Source organism: Haliaeetus albicilla, chromosome 4 (genome assembly GCF_947461875.1).
Source record: "Haliaeetus albicilla chromosome 4, bHalAlb1.1, whole genome shotgun sequence".
Classification (NCBI taxonomy): domain Eukaryota; kingdom Metazoa; phylum Chordata; class Aves; order Accipitriformes; family Accipitridae; genus Haliaeetus; species Haliaeetus albicilla.
The window spans coordinates 53,606,599-53,625,257 of record NC_091486.1 but is presented as its reverse complement, the minus strand read 5'-3'; the positions used below and the strand labels follow the sequence as shown (position 1 = coordinate 53,625,257).

At 50.3% G+C, this 18,659-nt stretch overlaps 2 protein-coding genes across 2 annotated transcripts in view; one reads left to right on the top strand and one right to left on the bottom strand.

The window, feature by feature from the left end:
* Window positions 1-515: 515 nt before the first annotated feature.
* Window positions 516-4,300, bottom strand: TPRG1L (tumor protein p63 regulated 1 like). Its single transcript, XM_069782840.1, has 5 exons — window positions 4,020-4,300; window positions 3,841-3,932; window positions 2,355-2,531; window positions 1,581-1,734; window positions 516-827 (listed from the first exon to the last, which is right to left on the bottom strand). Exons 1-5 carry the CDS (start codon window positions 4,242-4,244, stop codon window positions 633-635), a joined length of 843 nt encoding a protein of 280 aa, XP_069638941.1. The 5' UTR covers window positions 4,245-4,300; the 3' UTR covers window positions 516-632.
* A 5,471-nt stretch (window positions 4,301-9,771) lies between these two features.
* MEGF6 (multiple EGF like domains 6) overlaps window positions 9,772-18,659 on the top strand; it is a 123,030-nt gene continuing 114,142 nt past the window's right edge. The window contains exons 1-3 of the mRNA XM_069782821.1: window positions 9,772-9,872; window positions 12,455-12,589; window positions 17,268-17,377. Of these exons, the coding sequence (XP_069638922.1) occupies window positions 9,787-9,872; window positions 12,455-12,589; window positions 17,268-17,377 (331 nt within the window). The 5' untranslated portion in view covers window positions 9,772-9,786. The remainder of the gene's footprint in view (window positions 9,873-12,454; window positions 12,590-17,267; window positions 17,378-18,659) is intronic.

Below are 18,659 nucleotides of genomic sequence, written 5' to 3'. Positions count from 1 at the left end.
GGGAGGTATTTTTTACAAAAAGCTAATAAACACATATTCAGCCATATACTTCAGTTGACAAAGTAATAGTTCACGTACACTGCTTCTGAGCAGATGTAGCAGTACAGCTTTAACAAAATTTGCTGACTCTGTTTTGCAAAAGAATGACTGACAGAGCTTTCAAAATTCTTAACAGGCATTAATCAAAATGCTAAGATTAGTGTAATTGTGACCACTAATGCCTCTTTAAACAATACAAATCAATCCCAAGCACACTACATGATTTGACACCATATGTAGGGACACAACTGTAATACAGCATGAACATTCAACTGCACCTTGGCTATTTGTGTGGAGTGTTTGTGGCAGATATCAATCGCACTTAATTAACAGGGAAGAACATGTAATTAGGAATGGAAAATACAAGAATAACACTACCTTGCCTCTGCTTCAGATGAATCTGACCTGACCATAACAACCAGGGCCTCCCGTGAAAACAGTCAGATCCACAACCACCGCCTTTCGTTCCCCTAAACTTCTTCACTTTGATTATTGGATATTCTGCCACACGGTGTGCTCTCCCCAGGAGACCGCTATCAAATCGCTTTCCCTTGAAAAGATTAAATGCAATGAATTTTAAAAGGCAACGAATTTTAAAATCCAATTTTGCCTCTTGTCATGGAGTAGCCAAGTTTGGCCTCGTTGTTGATGAAGGACATCAATCCCAGGTAAGTCTCGATCAGAAGAGGACGCTCCAGCACTAGCACGCCATTAGCCCTTCCTGGCAAGGGGCACTCCTTATGGGCTTTCTTCACAGCTTGAATTAGCTGAGCTTTAAAGTGTTCCAACTGAAAGAAAAAAAACCAGCTTGATGTTTTTCCATTGTTTTAAAAATTGTTAGGCAAACAGCTGCTGATGTTGAATTGTAAAGGACTAACACTAAAGCCATAGCTGTCGTGGATCTCATGTGCCACGATAAACTTTATGTTCTGACATTTAACCTTAATGATAGAGGTAACACCATACCAGGATGCTATGTACACGTAACTTAACATGGGCTGGATGCATAAAGATTCATCAGTGAGTTTGTTTATGTCTGATTGTAGTTCTGCTGCCTTTATCACTGATGTGTTGAACTTAAATTACCATAGTGTTCTATTTTTAAGGAAACCTTCAGAGGAAAACGACTTGCAAGAAAAACTGAGAACCACCTAAGTGAAGGCTTACAGTTACCAATTAAACTATTGAATTAGCTGGCAGTCCTAGAGGAAAAGTGAGGTATCGGCCTGTCAGGTAAGCAAGAGCAGGAGTAGCACCAAGATCCATTTTCTTTTGGGTTTTACAGGACACTGCACCTTTGAAAGTTTCAGCTTCCTTCTTGTATAAACCATTTGTGGGTAGCTGGCAAAAACTGACAGTTGGGCTGCCCTGCAAGTCAAAATTTGGAGAATGGGGAAATGTAGCTTACAGCTCTAAGTTCTGTTTCTTTGATTTAACTACTCCTATTTGATTTAACTGCTATATCTTTTCAAAGCAATCCAAGTCGTATCCAGCCTATGAGATCAACAAGCCAACTAGAATAGGAGAGGTGACGTCCTTACTAGGCAAAGGGATGCAATCTTCTCATCAGCATCTGCCATTGGATGTTCGGTGAAGGTGACATATGGGATGTTTGTGGACCACGGGTTCCATCTGTTTATGAAGGAGGCGCGACTTTGCTTGTCCCACTGAATTCGAATACCGATACCTTCTCGCCTGATTGAAGACGGCAGAATTTATATGGTAAGACTTTAGAGTCTCTGAGGCAAGTTTAATTAGAAAAGTACTGTCTGAAAGAGACCTGCTTAAAACTGGAAGCTGAAATACAGGTTTGACAGTAAGTTTTTCCTCTAGAACAGCAATAGAAGAATTCAGCCCCTAAAATATGCCAAGGTACATTCTTATAAGCTGAGTGCCAAAAGGTTAACCTCAGTAGACACCTAGGCTACAACGCGTGAACTGTATTGCCCGTGGTAGCCTGCATTTATGTACAACCTGACACACGCGGCTTTCTAGTAATGCTGACATGGCACTACTTTGGCTGCTACTTACTGCATTACATAGTGGTGATGACCTTCTGCTCCCAAATCTATTCATCTCATCTTGAACGTCCTTCAGCAACTCGCTTTTAATGTAACTACTAACTGTCCCAGCAGAACAGCGGCTGCTCTGAGGTGGTCTCACGAAGCTTTGGTAATTGTTTACAAAGTGACGTGAGCAAAAGGAAGCATTCTCAAACCTGTCCGATGGTCAGTGACAAAGGCTGACAGCTCAAACTATTTACAGTAACGATACAAGAACTACAGTGACGTTACGGTATTACTATGTCAACTTACCTGTTCAGAGATTTGGGTGGGAACTCAAACTCTCCTACGGAGATGGTATCAACTGCACTGAGGCCTATCCTCGTCACGTGCTGGCACTGCAGGCTGATGAAGTTGTATTTGCAGATCAGGAGGGACCAATCTGTGATAAGAACGAGACGCTCCTTCTCGTTGTTCCAGTGATCAATTCTGGTAAGACAACACCGCTCAACTTTAGCAGTTTTAATTGCTGGCTAGAAACACTTAATGGCTTGATGGCTAGAACAGTTGCTAAGGACAACAAATTAGTAATGCTGTATTTTCCATTATGGCCTTTGCTTTGAATCAGCAAGGCTGATAAAGAGGTTGGATGTCACAGCATAGTCATGTTACAACATAGGAAAATACTAAGAAAATCAGAGGAAGCCTGAAGATCGTGAGAGCGCGCTCTAGTGCTATCTCTTGTTATGTGAGACCGCATGCTACTGAATGGGGCAGGCGAGTCTCCAACAACTCTTCCAGTAAGCATTTAGTACTGTGCTGTTAGCGTGTTGACACATTTGCTATATTATTAACTGCATTGGTACATGTTTGGGGAGAGAAATAGTTTTCTTTAACCGTGTGGTCTGACTTAGTCTTTTCCTCTGTAAGAACAGTCTGGACATTCAAAACTTGTCAGTTTCTTCAAATTTCATGAATAAGAAATCTGAGCTTTCCCCGAGCGTTTTGCCACACTACATTGTTGTATGACCATCGCAGCTATACTGTTTCATCCTTAGGGCAACCTAAGAGTAGGTTGTGTTTTCACTCTAAGGTTAATAAGCTCAGCTTTGAAACTAGCACTTTTGGAATCTGCTACAGCTTGCTTTTAGTGTTACTGATTTAATTGTCTCTCTTTACAAGAATTAAAAATTGTCTATTGTTTCAAAAGGGACACGGCCGTAAAGCTGGCGAGACCAAAGCTATCCTCGTTGTGTAAAGGTAAATGCAAACAGGGGGACCAGGCAATGGGCTGGGGCGTTTCCACCTGCCGTGACCCTTTTTTCTCTGCCTCTCCCTGCAGCTCAGGCTTGTGCCGTGGTGAAAGGACCGAAACCGCCCCTGCCTCTCCTGCTCGCCCCAAAGAGCGCTCGGGGCTCGCAAAACCTGGCCAAGTGCTGTTCCGAAGAAGCAGGCATACCCGGCTCGCGCTTTGCTCCTCAGCCCTAGTCCAGGTACGCCAACTCTCGGCCTCCGTTTATGTTCCCTGGCGAATTCGAGGGCTAACGGCCCGTAACGCGGTGCGCGGGGACGGCTTCCGATGCAGTAGCCAACTGGAGCCCCGTTAGCGGCCTTAGCGCACGAGTGAATTCCGTGTTTGTACTGGCCCTTGTCGCCAGTACCGCCGCGTCGGGGCCTCGACGGCCGGTTGGCAAGCGCCGGGACGGCACCGAACGCCGACGGGACGGACTGGGGGCCAGCCTAGAGCTTCTGCCACCCACCCCGGAGCGTCGGCCCGGCCCCAGCCGGCGGTACTTACTCGGTGAGCAGCCAGACGCTCTGCACCTCCCCGTCCTCGGCGGGCAGCACGACGGCGCGCAGCTCGTTCACCGCCTGCTCTATCGTGCCGGGCTAAACCGGGGGGGGAGGGAGACACAAGGAAGAGGTTAAGGGGGGCGGGGGGGGGACGGAGACCCCCCCCCAGCCCGGGGGCCGTACCCGGAACACGAAGTACTCCCGGAGGCGGCCGGCGCGGCCGGCGGTTCGCACGCTGAGCGGCCGCAGCGTCTGGCGAGGCGGGGGCCCGGCGGCGGGGGAGCCGCGCCCGGCGGCCTTTTCCAAGGCCGGCCCGGTCTCTCTCGGCACTAGAAGCGTCGCCGTCGCTTCGGGGGAACCGGGGCTGCCGGCCGGGCCGCCCTCCACCGCGTCCCGGAGCTGCAGCATCGCGGCGGAGCCGAGCCGGGCCGGGCCGAGCCGAGCCGGGCCGGGCCGCTCCGCCGCCTTCCGGGGCGGGGGCAAGGCCGGCGGCCGAGCCCGCCCTCTCCGCGGCGGGAGGCGGGCAGCGCCGCGGCCGCACCTGGAGGCAGAACCCGGCCGTGGGGCGGGGAAGGGGTGGCCGTGCGGGGGGGGGCGGCGGGGGTCGGCACAAGGGAGTGGGCTGCTCTGCCCCGGGGCGGTGGACGCGAAGTCCGGTGCAGCCGCAAAGCGCTAATCCGTGTGCTGGAGTACCCCGTCTGCTCGCTTTTTGGACACCTCCAGGGATGGGGACTCAACCGCTTCCCTGGGCAGCCTGTTCCGATGCCTGACAACCCTCTCAGTAAAGAAATTTTTCCCAATATCCAACCTAGATCTCCCTTGCCGCAGCTTGAGGCCATTTCCTCCCGTCCTGTCTCCAGCCACCCGACAGAAGAGACCAGCACCCACCTCACTACGACCCCCTTCAGGCAGCTGTAGAGAGCGGTAAGGTCTCCCCGCAGCCTCCTCTTCTCCAGACTAAACAACAGCCCCAGCTCCCTCAGCCGCTCCTCGTAAGACTTGTGCTCCAGGCCCCTCACCAACTCGGTTGCCCTTCTCTGGACACGTTCCAGCAACTCAACATCTTTCCTGTAGCGAGGGGCCCAAAACTGAACACAGTTCAGTTTTTTTTACTGTTAACATATTTGTAAAAACATTTTTGGTTGTCCCTTACAATAGCGGCCAGATTTAGTTCTAGCTGAGCTTTTGCCTTTCTAATTTTCTCTCTGTATGATCTAACAGGATCCCTGTACTCCTCCCAAGTTGCCTGCCCTTTCTTCCAGAAATGATAAACTCTCCTTTTGTTTTGACTCCTAGCAAAAGCTCCCTGTTCAGCCAGGCCAGTCGTTTTCTTCGGCGGTTTGACTTGCAGCGCATGGGAATAGCGTGGTCCTGAGCCATTAAGATTTCCTTCTTAAAGAATGTCCATCCCTCCTGGACTGTCTCCCAAGGGACTCTCTCAACCAGTGCCTTGAAAAGGCCAAAGTTTGCCCTCCAGAAGTCCATAGCGGTGGTTTTGCTAACCCCCTTCCTTGCCTCTCCAAGAATTGAGAATTCTATCATTTCATGGTCACTAAGCCCAAGACGGCCTCCGACCATCACACCTCCCACCAGTCCTTCCCTGTTGGTAAACAAGAGATCTAGCAAGGCTCCTCCCCTGGTTGTCTCACCCACCAGCTGTGTCAGGAAGTTCTCTTCCACACACTCCAGGAACCTCCTAGATTGTTTACTCACTGCTGTGTTGTCTTTCCAGCAGACGTCTGGAAAGTTGAAGTCCCCCACGAGAACAAGGGCACACGATGCTGAGACTACTGCCAGCCGCTTGTAGAATGATTCATCCGTCTCTTCAACCTGGTTGGCTCATCTCTGGTTTTATCCCTTACCCCCTTCAAACCTAGTTTAAAGCCCTCTCTATGAGCCCCGCCATCTCATGAGGGAGGATTCTTTTACCCCTTTGAGATAGCTGGATACCATCTGTTGCCAGCAAGCCCCAAGCCCAGTGCCGTATAAACCTCCCCGTGAACAAAAACCCCAAATTCCACCGATGGCACCGGCCTCTGAGCCACGTATTAACCAGGTGTGTTTTCCTGTTCCTTTCAGTGTATTTCCCTGCCACTGACGGGATTGAGGAAAACACTACCTGTGCTCCCGATCCTTCCACTAATCGTCCCAGTGCCCTGAAGTCCCTTTTGATTGCCTTTGGATTTCTCTCTGCAATCTCATCACTGCTGAGCTGCACAACCAGCAATGGGTAATAATCAGAGGTCTGAACCAGACCAGGGAGTTCCCTGGTAATGTCTTTTACCCGGACCCCAGGGAGGCAGCAGACTTCCCTGTGGGATGGGTCAGGTCTGCATATTGGGCCCTCTGTCCCCCTCGGAAGGGAATCGCCTACCACAATTACCCTCCTTTTTTCAGAGGCTGTGAGGATGCGTGGGGCTGCCCGACTGAGCCTAGGCACCTCTCTAGATAGGGCTTCATCTACACCCTGATCTTCATTGACCCGGTCCTCAAGTTCCAGAGCCCCATACCTGTTGTGTAGGGGCAACTGGGAAGGTGAGGGAGACCGGGAGGGGATTCTCCTGCCTCCCCGAGCAGGGACCTGTATCCATTCCCCTCCATCTCTTAGGTCCCCTCCTGCCTGGTGGCAAGAGGGTCAGGGATCCTCCGCTTCTTGTGGGAACTCCATCTGCCTCAGGGATGGTAGGGTGTTGGTCCACTGATCTCTCTCCCTCTCACGCTCCCTGATACTCCTCAACCTTTCCAGTTCTTCCTTCGGCTCTGCTACCAGGCTGAGCAGATCCTCCACCCGGTCACACCTCACACGAGAGGTGTCCCCGCTGCCCTCCGTCATCAGTGACAGGCTCAGGCACTCCCCGCAGCCAGAGACCAGGACAGCCACACGTTGTGTGGCCACATTTTTCCTAACAACGGCCCCTGCCAACATGCATGCCGCCTCCAGAGCCTCTCTCACAAGAGCCGCCGGCCCCTGCCAGGTCCCTCCGCTCTTCCCCAGGGCTCGGGAAGCAAACAGCAGGTTCGCGTTTCTGTTTCCATCGTCTCTGGCTGTAGTGCAGGTATTATCATCGTGATTTATGGAACCGTATGGTACCTGGAACTGCTTTCCGGGGCCGTTTTACCCTGAGCCAGAAGACTACGTTTTCAGCGGGTGGTCACGCTGGGAAATGGTGCAAGATTGAAAACTTATAAAATTTACTTCACAGGCGGTACTGGCTTTTCAGATACCCTTCTTTCCCGTGTGTACTCTTTGCAACCCTTGCTCACATGAGCCGGTTTAAGCGGGAAGCCTCATTACTTCCTTTAAGGCGTCTTACAATAGAATCGCAGAGTTGGCTTTACGCCGGGGAACTTTGCACGCCACGCTCAAAGCGCATGTTTTTTTCCATCAGAGCTTCCTCTTCTCTCGTCCGGTGGCCTGCCGGGGGTGGCCAGAGAGGCTGGCCGCACCGCTGTCGCTGCCTCCCGCAGCCAGACCAGCCTGGATCCTCTTCATAAGTGGTCTCATAGTAGCTGGCACCATCGCCCGAGACACGGCTTGGGAGCTGTGGCTGACCCTGGAGGAATCCCGCTCCCTGGACGCTGAGCCGTGTCCTGGAGAGGGAGCCACACTCCAGTCCCTGCCCGCTCCCAGCCTGCTGGGCTGGAGAGCAGGATCCCTTTTACCTTTCCCACCGCCCTGCCAGCGGGCATTTGGCCAGGGCCGGGAGCGACTGGTGCCTCGCCAGGTCCCGAGGTTTCATCTGGACATCTTGGAAGTCCAGGGACCGCATAGCCAGCACTGTGTTTGCTACAGCTGGACCCAAACAGAGGGTGAGCTAAGTGTAAAGAAAGCTTCTGGGTAGCGGTAGTAAGTTAGTGCCGAAAGACTTAACTGGAAGCAGTCTTAGGGTTTCCTACTGAAAGAAGAGTCCTAACTTTTGGACTCCTGACAGGAAAACAGAGGCCTGAATTTACCCTGGAGCTTGCTCCATCATTATAAAACATCTTTATGTAGTTGCCTTGCTTCTTTAGGAAGAATGAAAGATGTTGTCTTCCCACCTGTTAGGCTTGGCAGATATTTACTTTGAAGGGGAAACGTTAGCTCTTCTTACCTGCTCTTTTCTCTGACCTAAATGATTTATGCGACGGCTGTCGCTTTGGAAGGGTTAAGGTGTGAAAAGCAGCTGCCTCGGTTTCTTCCAGGAGCTACCGACTTCTGGGCATGGCTCATCGCTGACTTTAGTCTCAATGCAATGATTGTCTTCCAGGGGCAAAACATGTGCATGGTGTGGGCGCTGAGACCACCCAAACCTTCTTTACCTTGCTTCCCTCACAGAAATCAGTATTTGCCAAAGGTTGGGTCTGCCAGCTGTTGCTTTGATTCCTCCTTGCCCTTGGTGAGAGCGTTTGCCAGCAGGTTCTTGAGGCAAGAGAGTTTTGGTGCAGCATCCCTGCTCCGCTCTCCTCTTCCCCATCCTGCTGCGTTGGCTGCCCTGTGCCCATCCTTCCAGGAGGGGAGGCAGGAGACAGCTCAGCCCTCTGTAAGCCCCTCGGTCCTCACCGTTGCTGCTGAGACTGGTAATAACAACTGGTGATACTCGTGGCAGTTTTTTGGAAGAGGAAACTCAGCAGCGAACTGTCTGAGAATTAGGCTTGGGCACTTCTGTCTCTGTTTTCTCATTTCACAAGGGCCAGCGGGCTGTCACCCGGCTGCAGCAAAATCCTTGTCAACGGCTCTTTTTGTGCTGATTGCCTATATAGTGGGGAGTTTGGTGGGAAAAGGCAGATAGCAGTTTAATCTTGTTCCCCAACTCCCTCTTTGCCCAGTGTATTCCCCCGCCGTGCCGGGAACAGGTCGTTTAACAGCCCTCTAGCAGCCGAGCGCAGGTCGGATGTGTCCCTGTCTGTTTTACATGCACGGCAGAATTTCCTTGGGAAGTGATCAATTTTATTATCTGTTAGAGCTCATAGGAAAGATTCAATCTCTGGGGGATGTTTCTAGAGCTGCTGGGAAGGGGATTTTGGGTGGTGTGTATGGAGCTGGCCTTGGGTAGTGCAAAAGAGCTGTCTTTCGAGAAACAAACCCGAATCATTTCTGCTACTGTTCTGCAGGGTTTCCCCCCTCCTCTCGTCGGGGTTGGCCACAGCTGGTGGGAGGGATTTCTGACTGTCAGCAAGAAAAGAAACAAGAGAGCATGTGAGGGGAAGGAGCTAGACCTGGGAAAGGCAGGAGGGAAGTTTTGTTGCTCCCTTGAAACGCAGGGGAGCTGCTCTTAGTGTGCGTGCGCGCGCAGGAGTTACTGGAGCCCGACTCTGGAGGAAGGTGGGGAGCTGTAGCAGGAGGATGGCTTCACCTACGCAGATGGGGTAAATGAGCACTCTGCCTGCTTTTGGAAAAGCCCTCAGGGAGGTGGGCTTCTCGGAGCGCAGGAGAGCACCCCTTCTTTTTCCTTTCCCTTGCCAAGTGCTGGTTTTTATATTGCCTTGCGAAGCGGATCGCAACTCCAAATCGGCTAAACCCACATGGGGCTTCATCTCTGGGCAGAACCCAGGTCTTGTGAGCCGCCAGGTCTTTGGGCTTTGTCAAGAAGCAAATGCCAGAAGGAAAAATCACTTCAGTACGCTTCACTACGAGGAAATGAGCGCAAGAAGCCAGGTTTGGTTTTGGGAAAAACCCAGTGACAATCTGCACTATAATCATTTTCCGTGGACTGAAGAAACTTGCTGAACTGAACCCATATGCGAGGAAGCATCTAGGAATGATAAATCTGCTCTCCCCGTGCAAGAATTCCTGTGTGCTCCGATAGCATTGTCCTTTGCAAGAAAGAGAGACACCGGCAAGCGGGGAGCAGGAGCCAGCCAGGAGTGTCCTCCTTTGAGGAACAGGGACTCGCAAGTCGTTCTTGAGAAGGGTGTGAGATTCTCCGGCACCAGTGGAAGCGCCTTGCGGGGGGAGAGAGGAGCTGTTGCAATGGAATTTCATGCGGTGGCACTGTCATTCATCCTGGCATTGCGAATATCTTCTCTGGCTTCTGGGAACAAACTTCAGCCCCATATGTAAGTAGCAAGAAAAGAATACCAGAGTGTTTTTTATAGGGGAGGGAACTGTACAGCAAAAGCTAAATACAGTATTTTAAAATCAAGGGTGAAGGGAGGAGCAGAGAGAGTGAAGGGGAGGGAGGGCTGGTCCGTGTTTCTTTATCTAGTACCAGATGTATGTCAAGGGGAATAGAAATTTGAAAATCTGGATGGTCTTTGCTTGTAGGAGGTAACTCACTGTTTTTAACTGAAATGGTGCTATTGTGTGAGTGCAAGAGGCGATTGCTGTGTAAAGAGTTTGACCTTTCTTTGCAGACCTGCTATTTTTACTGCACTTCATGTATTGCTCTTACTGCATGTTTCATTCCCCCTTTGGCTGTTACTCTAGCAGCATGATGTAGTTCTTTCTTTTTAATTAAATTTTACAGTTACAGTTTGGTGTTAATCGTTTGGCTTCCTTGGGATACTTCCTTGCAAATTTGGTTTCCTGCCAGAAGATGATCTCTCCATGGAGGGGATTGCTCTGATTCTTTTTTGTAAATGAGCCCAGTGTTGCATGGCGTGTGAACGCCAAGCTACTCTCCCCGATGTTTTTAACTTTTCAGTTGAAAAGGGGTCCTTTTCAGCAGACAAAGGTTTTGGAAGAAGATGCCTTTTCTCCCTGTGTCAGAGATTTTGTGCTCCTGCCTTGACAAGCACTTTTAGGACTTCTTGGATGAGACACTAGAGATGAGATGTGTGCCAAAGTGTCAGAGAAAAGAAGATGCCAGCGCCTGGGCAGTGCTGTCACTTCCCAGAGGGCATTGCTGACGGTCCCCGTTACACACACCACCGCTCTTTGGGGCACGCAAGAACCTTTGTTCGCTGTAATAAATGACACCAAAACGGTGCCGCTGCCAACCTCGTCCTCGGGGTTCCTTTCAGTTCTGTTTCTGGCTGCGCAGACAGCTCGGAGGTGAGGCGCCTGCAGGCTAAGAGCAGAGGAGGTCCGGGGGTAGGGAAACACCGCTCTCCGCATCAGCTTGCAGCTCTCTCTGTACGGAGACACTCACGGAATAAAAGAGCTGCTCTGGCAGTCTCCATTAGCGCCGGGGACTGTTGTATTGGTGAAGCGATGTGTGCGGAGCTTTGCAAGCCAAACAGCTCGGCGGTCGCCACATGTGGGGACGACGAGAGGGGATTTTAGAGCAAAGCTAGAGGGGGAAGGAAACAAGCCATTAATCCCAAAGGCATTGCCAGGCTTGCTGTAACAGCGGTGTAATTGAACGTCTTGGAGCAGTCAGATGCCAGCTGCGATCTCTATGCTTCACCACGTCCAAATGATTTAGTTTAACTTGTTTTATAGAAAGTACCTTTGTGAAAACTCTCGGTCCCTTTTGAAGAATTGCAAGCAACAGAAGCAGTTCCAAATAACAAATGGCTCATAACTTATTAACTCAGGGCCAAATGTTTCCCTCTTCATTTTTAATTAAAACTACGTATTTGGTGAAGGAGAGGTAGGATTAGAAAAGAAAGTAAGTGCAAATGGTATTTTCCTTATTTTCTGACTCACTGATTTATATGTTTTCACTTTACTTACTGGAATTAGTCTTGCAGCCCTTAGCTCTGAATGAGTGAGAAAGCATCTAAGACAGCAAATTGAATTCTGATTTAAAGCAGTATTAATAAAATGATGTATCATTTCTAGTAGCAGAATAATTTTTCTTCCCAAACGCTGTCAGAAGATGCAGCTATCATTGGTGCTCGCAATGACAGTAGTCAGGAAAAATGGGCCCCTAGGTGCAAAGAAAGCTTATGCTTCCTTTGTTAACTGAGAACGGACAGAATGGACAGACAGCAATTATTGTACTACCATGTTGTGCAGGCTGCTGCCTCTTTTCTGATCCATCCTCTCTGTTTTAAGGCTAAAACTTAGCCTTAACGTATCAGTGGAAAAGCACTGCTGCATTTTTCAAGTGGACTGTAGAGCAACCCAGGACCTAGAGGTACGAAATGTCAGCAGCTTCCTTATAAAACCATATCGCTGTAAATTTCTGTTACTGTTGCTGAGCCTCGTCGCCGGCCGCGGGTCTGGAGGTTCAAGAATGGGGTTCAGAGTGGAGCAGGCTTCCCGTGTCTGCCACCGACTCATGGCGCGGGATTACGCAACGTGTCCCCTCTCTCTGTGGCTATTTTCCATCTATGAATACGGGTTTGTGACGGTCACCTTGTAGTTCTCCAATGTTTAACTGATTCACGAAGGCCTAATGACATGCTTCTGAGAAACACAGATGATATGATTATACTGTATGTTTTGTTGCTGCCAGTGCCATGCTGTTAACACGCTATCTGTTCCCAAGAGCATCACATCCAAGAGTTTTTGGGGGAGGTGGATAGGCTGCACTTGACAACTGCTTGTGGCTGCCTGACCTGGCAGATTTCTTTTCTGTGCGCTGATTTCATTAAATGAGAGGCAAACGCTGTATATGCGTAAGATCTTCCTGCTCTTTCAGTAAGGAAATGAAGTTGCCCGTAGCTGGCGCCTGTTTAAGCGGTGGAGGCGCTGCGCCCTTCTCGCAGCAGCGTGCAGACCCCCGTACACCTCTGTTTCTCTGTGCCAGGCCAAACGTCTGCGCGGAGCAGGAGCTGGCGATCGTGGGGCACCGGCAGCCGTGCGCCCAGGCCTTTACCCGCACCGTCAAAGTGTGGAAGCAGGACTGCGGAGGACAGCGGTGGTGCACGGGCTACGAGCGGAGGTACGTCTTCTTCCTTCGAGCTTGCTTTGCTCCTTGCGTGATGGAAGTTGATTCCTTCTCGCCGGCAGCAGCGGCGAAGGGAGCTTGTCGCTCACTTTTGCATCTGCCAAGGGGAGACCCCATCGTGCCGGCGGCGGCCACGCAGCCGGCAGGGTCCGGGGGCAGGAGGTGAGGGCTGGGAAGAGCCGCGCGTGTGTGCCCATCCTGCTGCCCGGGCTGTAGTCTGGCACGGGAAACGGGCTCGGTAACTGCTTGGTACCCTCCGAGGAGTCCTGGTGACCAGACAACACGGCTGTGGATCTCCTCAGTCCCTGGCAGCTCTCCAGGGAGAGAGGAGAAAGTACCCAGCACTTGGTACCTGGCCTTCAGTGGGTCTGGCGTTAGGGCAATAAAGCAGTTCGTTTAGGGGTCCATGTAAATGGAGAGCTGTGTGCAGAGAGAGACGTGCCTCTGAACCCACAAATTAGCTGTAAATAGTAGAGCTATTTTATTAGATATTTTTCTTGGCTAAAACCAGAAGACTACGAGAGATTTTGTAAACTCTATGTGCATCTAGCTGGAGGGGTTTCTGACCCTACCTGGCATCTTTGTGACGCTAAGAGTTTTTAAGCTGTTAAGGAATTCCCCATGGGAAGATGTATCGCTTTTGTTCGAAAGAAGCTTTGTCATTGTGGTTAGATGTTTCTAGTCTTCTGACAATGTACTACATCTGTTTCCTATGATCGTGCCATGCTAATGAAATGACGTAATCACACCGCGTGCATTGTTCTTGTATCTTTAGATGTCTCGGCTTCAAAGCAGAGGTATCTCGATGCCTCTGTAGTTTTACAGAGCTGAAGGCAGTAGCTGGGTCCAAGTGAGGTTTATTGTGCATGGTCTAAAAAAAAATAATGAATGTGGCCACCGTGCAAGCGATGCTCCATGAGGACGGGTGACTGCTGACCTGGTGGTGCTTAGCAGGCTTTCCTGCGGGGTCATCGGCTTCCCTTCACACCGTGAGCAGGACAGTGCTCAGGCCCACCTCAGAAGAGCGTACAGCTCAGCAGAGTTAGGCTTGCATGGACAAGAAAGGAGTTCGAATATACTCCGAGCACAAAACTTGATGTGGTCGTTCAGCTAATCGTTGTATCCCTTGAGTCACTGACTGGCCTTTACTGGGAGCTGGGAGACCAAGCAAGGAGGGGCTGCAGAGGGTGGGCTATGAACATGTGCAGCAGTGCAAATAATGAATGCACTTTTCTTACCTACACAGCAGCCAAACTGCAACGTGCCCAGTCTTCTTCTGTACTCCACCTGCTTTTCCGGCCTCATTAGGCAGTTACGAGCCTTTACAAAATAATAATGATAGTAGTAGTTTCAAAGAAGCATCTTGGACTAGAGACAGCTTTTAAGTCTTGACTTTAGGAATTCCTTCTAACCTGTAATTGCCAGTAATTATCTTGGTGATGATATCCATGTAGCGGTAATAAAGGAGCAAACAGAGTCCGTCTTATGACCATGTTTTAAGAGAGGACTTTGAAATGATAGGTGCCCTGTCTGCTTCTACTTCAAAGGCTGGGAACTCTTCAGACCCAGCTGTCCCTTTCGTTCTTTAATGTGTGTTTTTGACATTGTAAATCAAGGAACCGAAAAGAAAAAACTTTCTGTCACACTTCGTTATAAATATTGGAACAGCCAAGTGCTAAAACTCCGTTCCTGATGAAAATACAAAGGTGAAGCCTAGAGGTGCTGTGAGGGATTTCACCCAAGGAATTTTAAAAGCCAGACAGTAAAAGGACTATCAGCAGAACTTTGCTCAGGCACGATTTTGTCCCGTATCCCCTCACTCTAAACTTCTTTTGGGAGTTCCCATCGCAGCAAGCTTATTCCGATAGATGGAAGATCTCCTGCCAAGCTCCCTTGTGCTGAGCAATTGAGGGCAGCGGAGCGTGCAGTTTCGGCATTCACGGGGATGCTACGCAGCCTCTGTCTCGCCCGCTGGAGCTGCTCCAGTTGGACCCAGCTCCGGCAGCACGGGGCTCAGGAAGCGTATGAACAGCTTCAGGATCTGACACTTGCAGGGCTGGCCTGAAATTGGCCTCGGTGCCTTTGAGCTCGTGGATGCAACTAGGAAAATCCAGCATCTGCTCTTCCTTGCCCCGGTGCTCAGTGTTTGCTGCCTGGTTAGGAGCAGTGGTCTGCGGGGGCTGAAGCACGAGCCGCTGATATGCAGGGTTCGTAAGCGTTAGAGCTATCTTCCTAACATTCGCGGGCATGCTTGGAGCACAGCAGGCACTGCTGCAGTCCCATTGCTCTGCCTAAACCGTAAGCGGAGTTTAGGGGAGGTGGGCAGAGGAGGGAGGATGGCCTGGGGCAGGTAGGGCTGGGGGGCGGCTGAAGGGGGTGCCTGTCTGCTGAGTTTGTGCTTTCCAAAACGAGTAGCATTTGTTTTTACAGGACTTGTATCTGCACCTAGAGTGCTGGATTGCAACGTTTCCTAAAAATAATAACAAACCTTGCTCCGCACCCCCAGGACAGGAGCGCTGCTCGCTCAGGGAGCCAGCGTCTGCTCCTCCGCGGAGGAGCTGAGCGTCCTCAGGGCTGCACTTGTTGCAGTTCCTGGTAACGTGCTGGTTTTGCTACTGGTTGTGTAACTTTTCTGAATTAGGTAAGGACAGAAGGTAGCTTTGCTCAGCCCTCGGTAATGACACTTGGAGGAGCGATGGCCCTGTCCCAGAGGGGCTGGCAGTAGATTTTCAGCAGCAGGACACAGCAGGATTGTTAAGCCTGGGTTCCATTAGTTCTGGCTCATTCAACATTTTCTGTGCCAGGGACTCCTTAAAACACAAAAGAAAACAGAAACATTGAAGATAAAGTATGTCCTATGCGGTTCTTTCCAGTCTGCAGCATCCAGATATCCGCAGGCAACAGAGGCTGTCAAAATATTTGCATCTCCCTGAGACCCCACTTGTGCTGACTCAAGGGTGTGAAGTGTCCGGTCAAGCTCACCAAGGCTCGTGGAGATGAGGTTGTGCAGGGTTGGGGCTGTTGGGGGCAGAAAGGTGGCCAGGATTAGTCCTGAGCCCTCCTACATTACTATTTCTCGGAATACCTTTTCCTCCTCGTTCCTGAGCTTACACAGGGCAGAGGGAGGAGGCCGCTTGCTGCCGTGCAGTCTTTCTCACTTTGGATGAAAAGGACGGTGTTTTCCAGACCGGCCCATGCAGTGAACGCTTGTTGCGTTAGCACCAGCCCGCACCCCTCGTGTCCTCTTGTGCTCCCTCATGCACCCTGCCCACCGCGTTAAAGCCCTGGGCTGGGCTGGGGGATAGCCCTTGGTACCAAGAGGATCCAGATGGATGTGTGCCTGATCGCTGGCTGTTCTGTTGCCTGAGAGACCGTAAATTGCTTTCTCAGCTGCTTCTGGAACACAAGTATTTCCTTCATCATTTGTTAACAGCTCGTACAAAAAAATTGGTATCTGCTTTTATTTTTCTCAGCTGTGCTTCCATATGCTGGTTGGCACCAAAGAGGAGCTGAAGGTTTCCTTCATGGGAATAAATGGTTCACCGTTATTTAGGGTTTTTGTAGAAACACTCAGATGAAATCAAACAACTAGACTGAGTTAGGATAAATATTTTCGGTGGACATGTACAACACATCTGCTGTGCCAAATATTTGTTGTCATTTGTCTGATTTGCTTTGGTGGAGTAGTTTCATGTTCTGCCAAAGGAGCTTTTTAAAAATCAGCTTCAGAAGCTTTATCCGTGTTTCGATTTTCACATATACACAACATCACATTTCCAGGAAAGAAGTGTCGCTTTTATTTATTTATGCTTCAGATCAATCCCTGCTTTAGTACCCCAACTCCCACCCTGGAAGTAACAGGTAGGAGTTGTTAACGGGACCTTCAGCTTCTGCCTGAGTGCAGCATCGTCTGCCAAACCTGCACTGGCCCTGCCGAGCGTGGGGCTGCGGCCGCTGCTTCTGGCGAGGCGGCTGCGCCGTCGCGTCCCGGTACCGTGCTGGGCTGGAGAGGGCTTCCAGCTTTTTCTGGAAGATGGGAGAGATGTAGTCACGCGTGTGGCGCGGCCGGCGTGGTGCTGGCTGCGGCACTGGGCTCGTCGATGTTTAGCTGAGGGTTATTGCAGGGCGCAGTGGAAGGAGAACTGAGGAGGTGAAAGCCCTTTCCATCAGGGAGTCGGTTCTACCAGCCTTAACCAGCCTTGCTACGTAAAACACAACTGCACGGAGAGCTTTTTGAGTAGCTTGATATTCCCGTTGGGATTCTGACGATTTTTTAGCTTACCAGCCCCTTGGAGACACCTGCTCATGCTCACTAAAGCTGGACTGAAATACCTGTTGCTCTTAAAATTTTAATTTCCTTTGTTAACAAGTAGTTTAGGAGAGGAGCTCAGAGCTGTGAAATACTTTAGAAAAGGAGAAAGGAGCCAGCGGTGTTATGAGGACCTGGACACTCCAGTCTCTTGTGTTCCCGATTAAAGTAAATTAAGAAGCATTTGCTTAGCGTCAGTGATCATTGCTAGCCCGGGTGGAAAAAAATGTCAGCACGTTTGAAAACCAAATTCCTCATTTTATTTACATCCACAGTTAGAGTTACAACTTCTCTTCTTTCCAGTTTCCTCGTTCTGCAGGAATTAACGTTGCCTGGGTGGTGTCTCGTTTCATTGTGTTTCAGAACTACATATTACACGGGCTACAGGCAGGTGTACAAGGTGAAATACCAGACCACATACAGGTGTTGCCCGGGATGGTCCCAGCTCGGAGGGGATGCCGGCTGTCTCTACCGTAAGTATTGCGCTGTTTGGACGAGATTCTTTGTTTGCTGCTGTCAGTATTGGTTTGTTGGCTGAGGGTGCTCATTTCAAGTCCTGCAGTAAATGCTATAAATATGTCTTTTAAAAGAACTGGTTTTTTTGTTGTTGTTTGCTTCTGGTTTTTTATTTTTATTTATTTTAGCTGTGTGTCAGAAGGATTCTTCCCTGGCTTCCCAGGAAGCGCTGTGTGTTGCTTTCTGTCTTTGGAGAATTTCCTCATCACAGCATGAAAGGGTTTTCAGAGTCACATTCATTTATCTGGTTGCCAAATGCTACTAAACGTTTAAAATCAAGCCCAAACTGGTGTTTCAAATGGTGCCATTGGCAGAAGCTCTGGAGAGCTGTAATCCAAGCCCTGAGTGGACTTTTCATTCTAAAAGCCAGTAATTGCTGTCTGTGTGATTGAACGTGCTGGTGATGGCTAATTTGCCGGCTAGTTGGTCTTACTCAGCGTTCGTGAGAGCTGCTTCCTTGGAAGAGGCGGCCTTTGACTAATTGCACACAGGCTGAGAAATTGGGCTTCAGTGCTGTGCTCCAGCAGGCAGTGAATTTTGCCTGGCAGCGCGCGGTCCCTGGTTGGAATGTGCTCCCTGGCCGTTCCCCGCTCCTCACCCCGAACCGCAGCCGAGCGCGGGATTCCTTCAGCAGCTCACTTGTAAAGGGGCGCGACTCCTCAACTACTTTGGAAAGGTGTGTGTGTCAGGTACGAGTTCTGTTATTTCTAAGACTCCCTGCACTTGAGATAACCCTGCCAGAGGTTAGAGATCTCTGCAGTCCTCCCCTTCGTCTGCTCCCTCGTTCAGCCAAAGGGTGAGCATTAGGGTTCAGGACCGGTGGGATCCCACGAGGGATGTCGCAGCATCAGCCTCAGAGGACAAAGCAAAGTGCCAGCACAGGTGAAGTGATGGCACTTAGAAGGTTTGAAGCAGAGAGCCAGAACTTGAGACTTTCGGATTCTGTGGCTGGCTTTCCTCCTCTCTTGTGTTTGCTCTAGTGTAATTCTCTGCAAAACAGGCATGGGAGGATCTACTTCCCAGCTGTGCAGGGAAGCTGCAATATGTATTCAGATTTGCGCCTGAGTCAGGCTAGGGATGTGCAAATATTAGTATATAAGATGATTTTATGCTCTTATTGCAGAAGACAGAGGCAGCATTATCCTCGTGGGCCCCATATTCCCACCTCCCCCTCCAGGCTGCACTGCTTGACATGGGAGGCAGATGCTGCGTAGCTCCCGGCTCCTTCCCCTAAACACA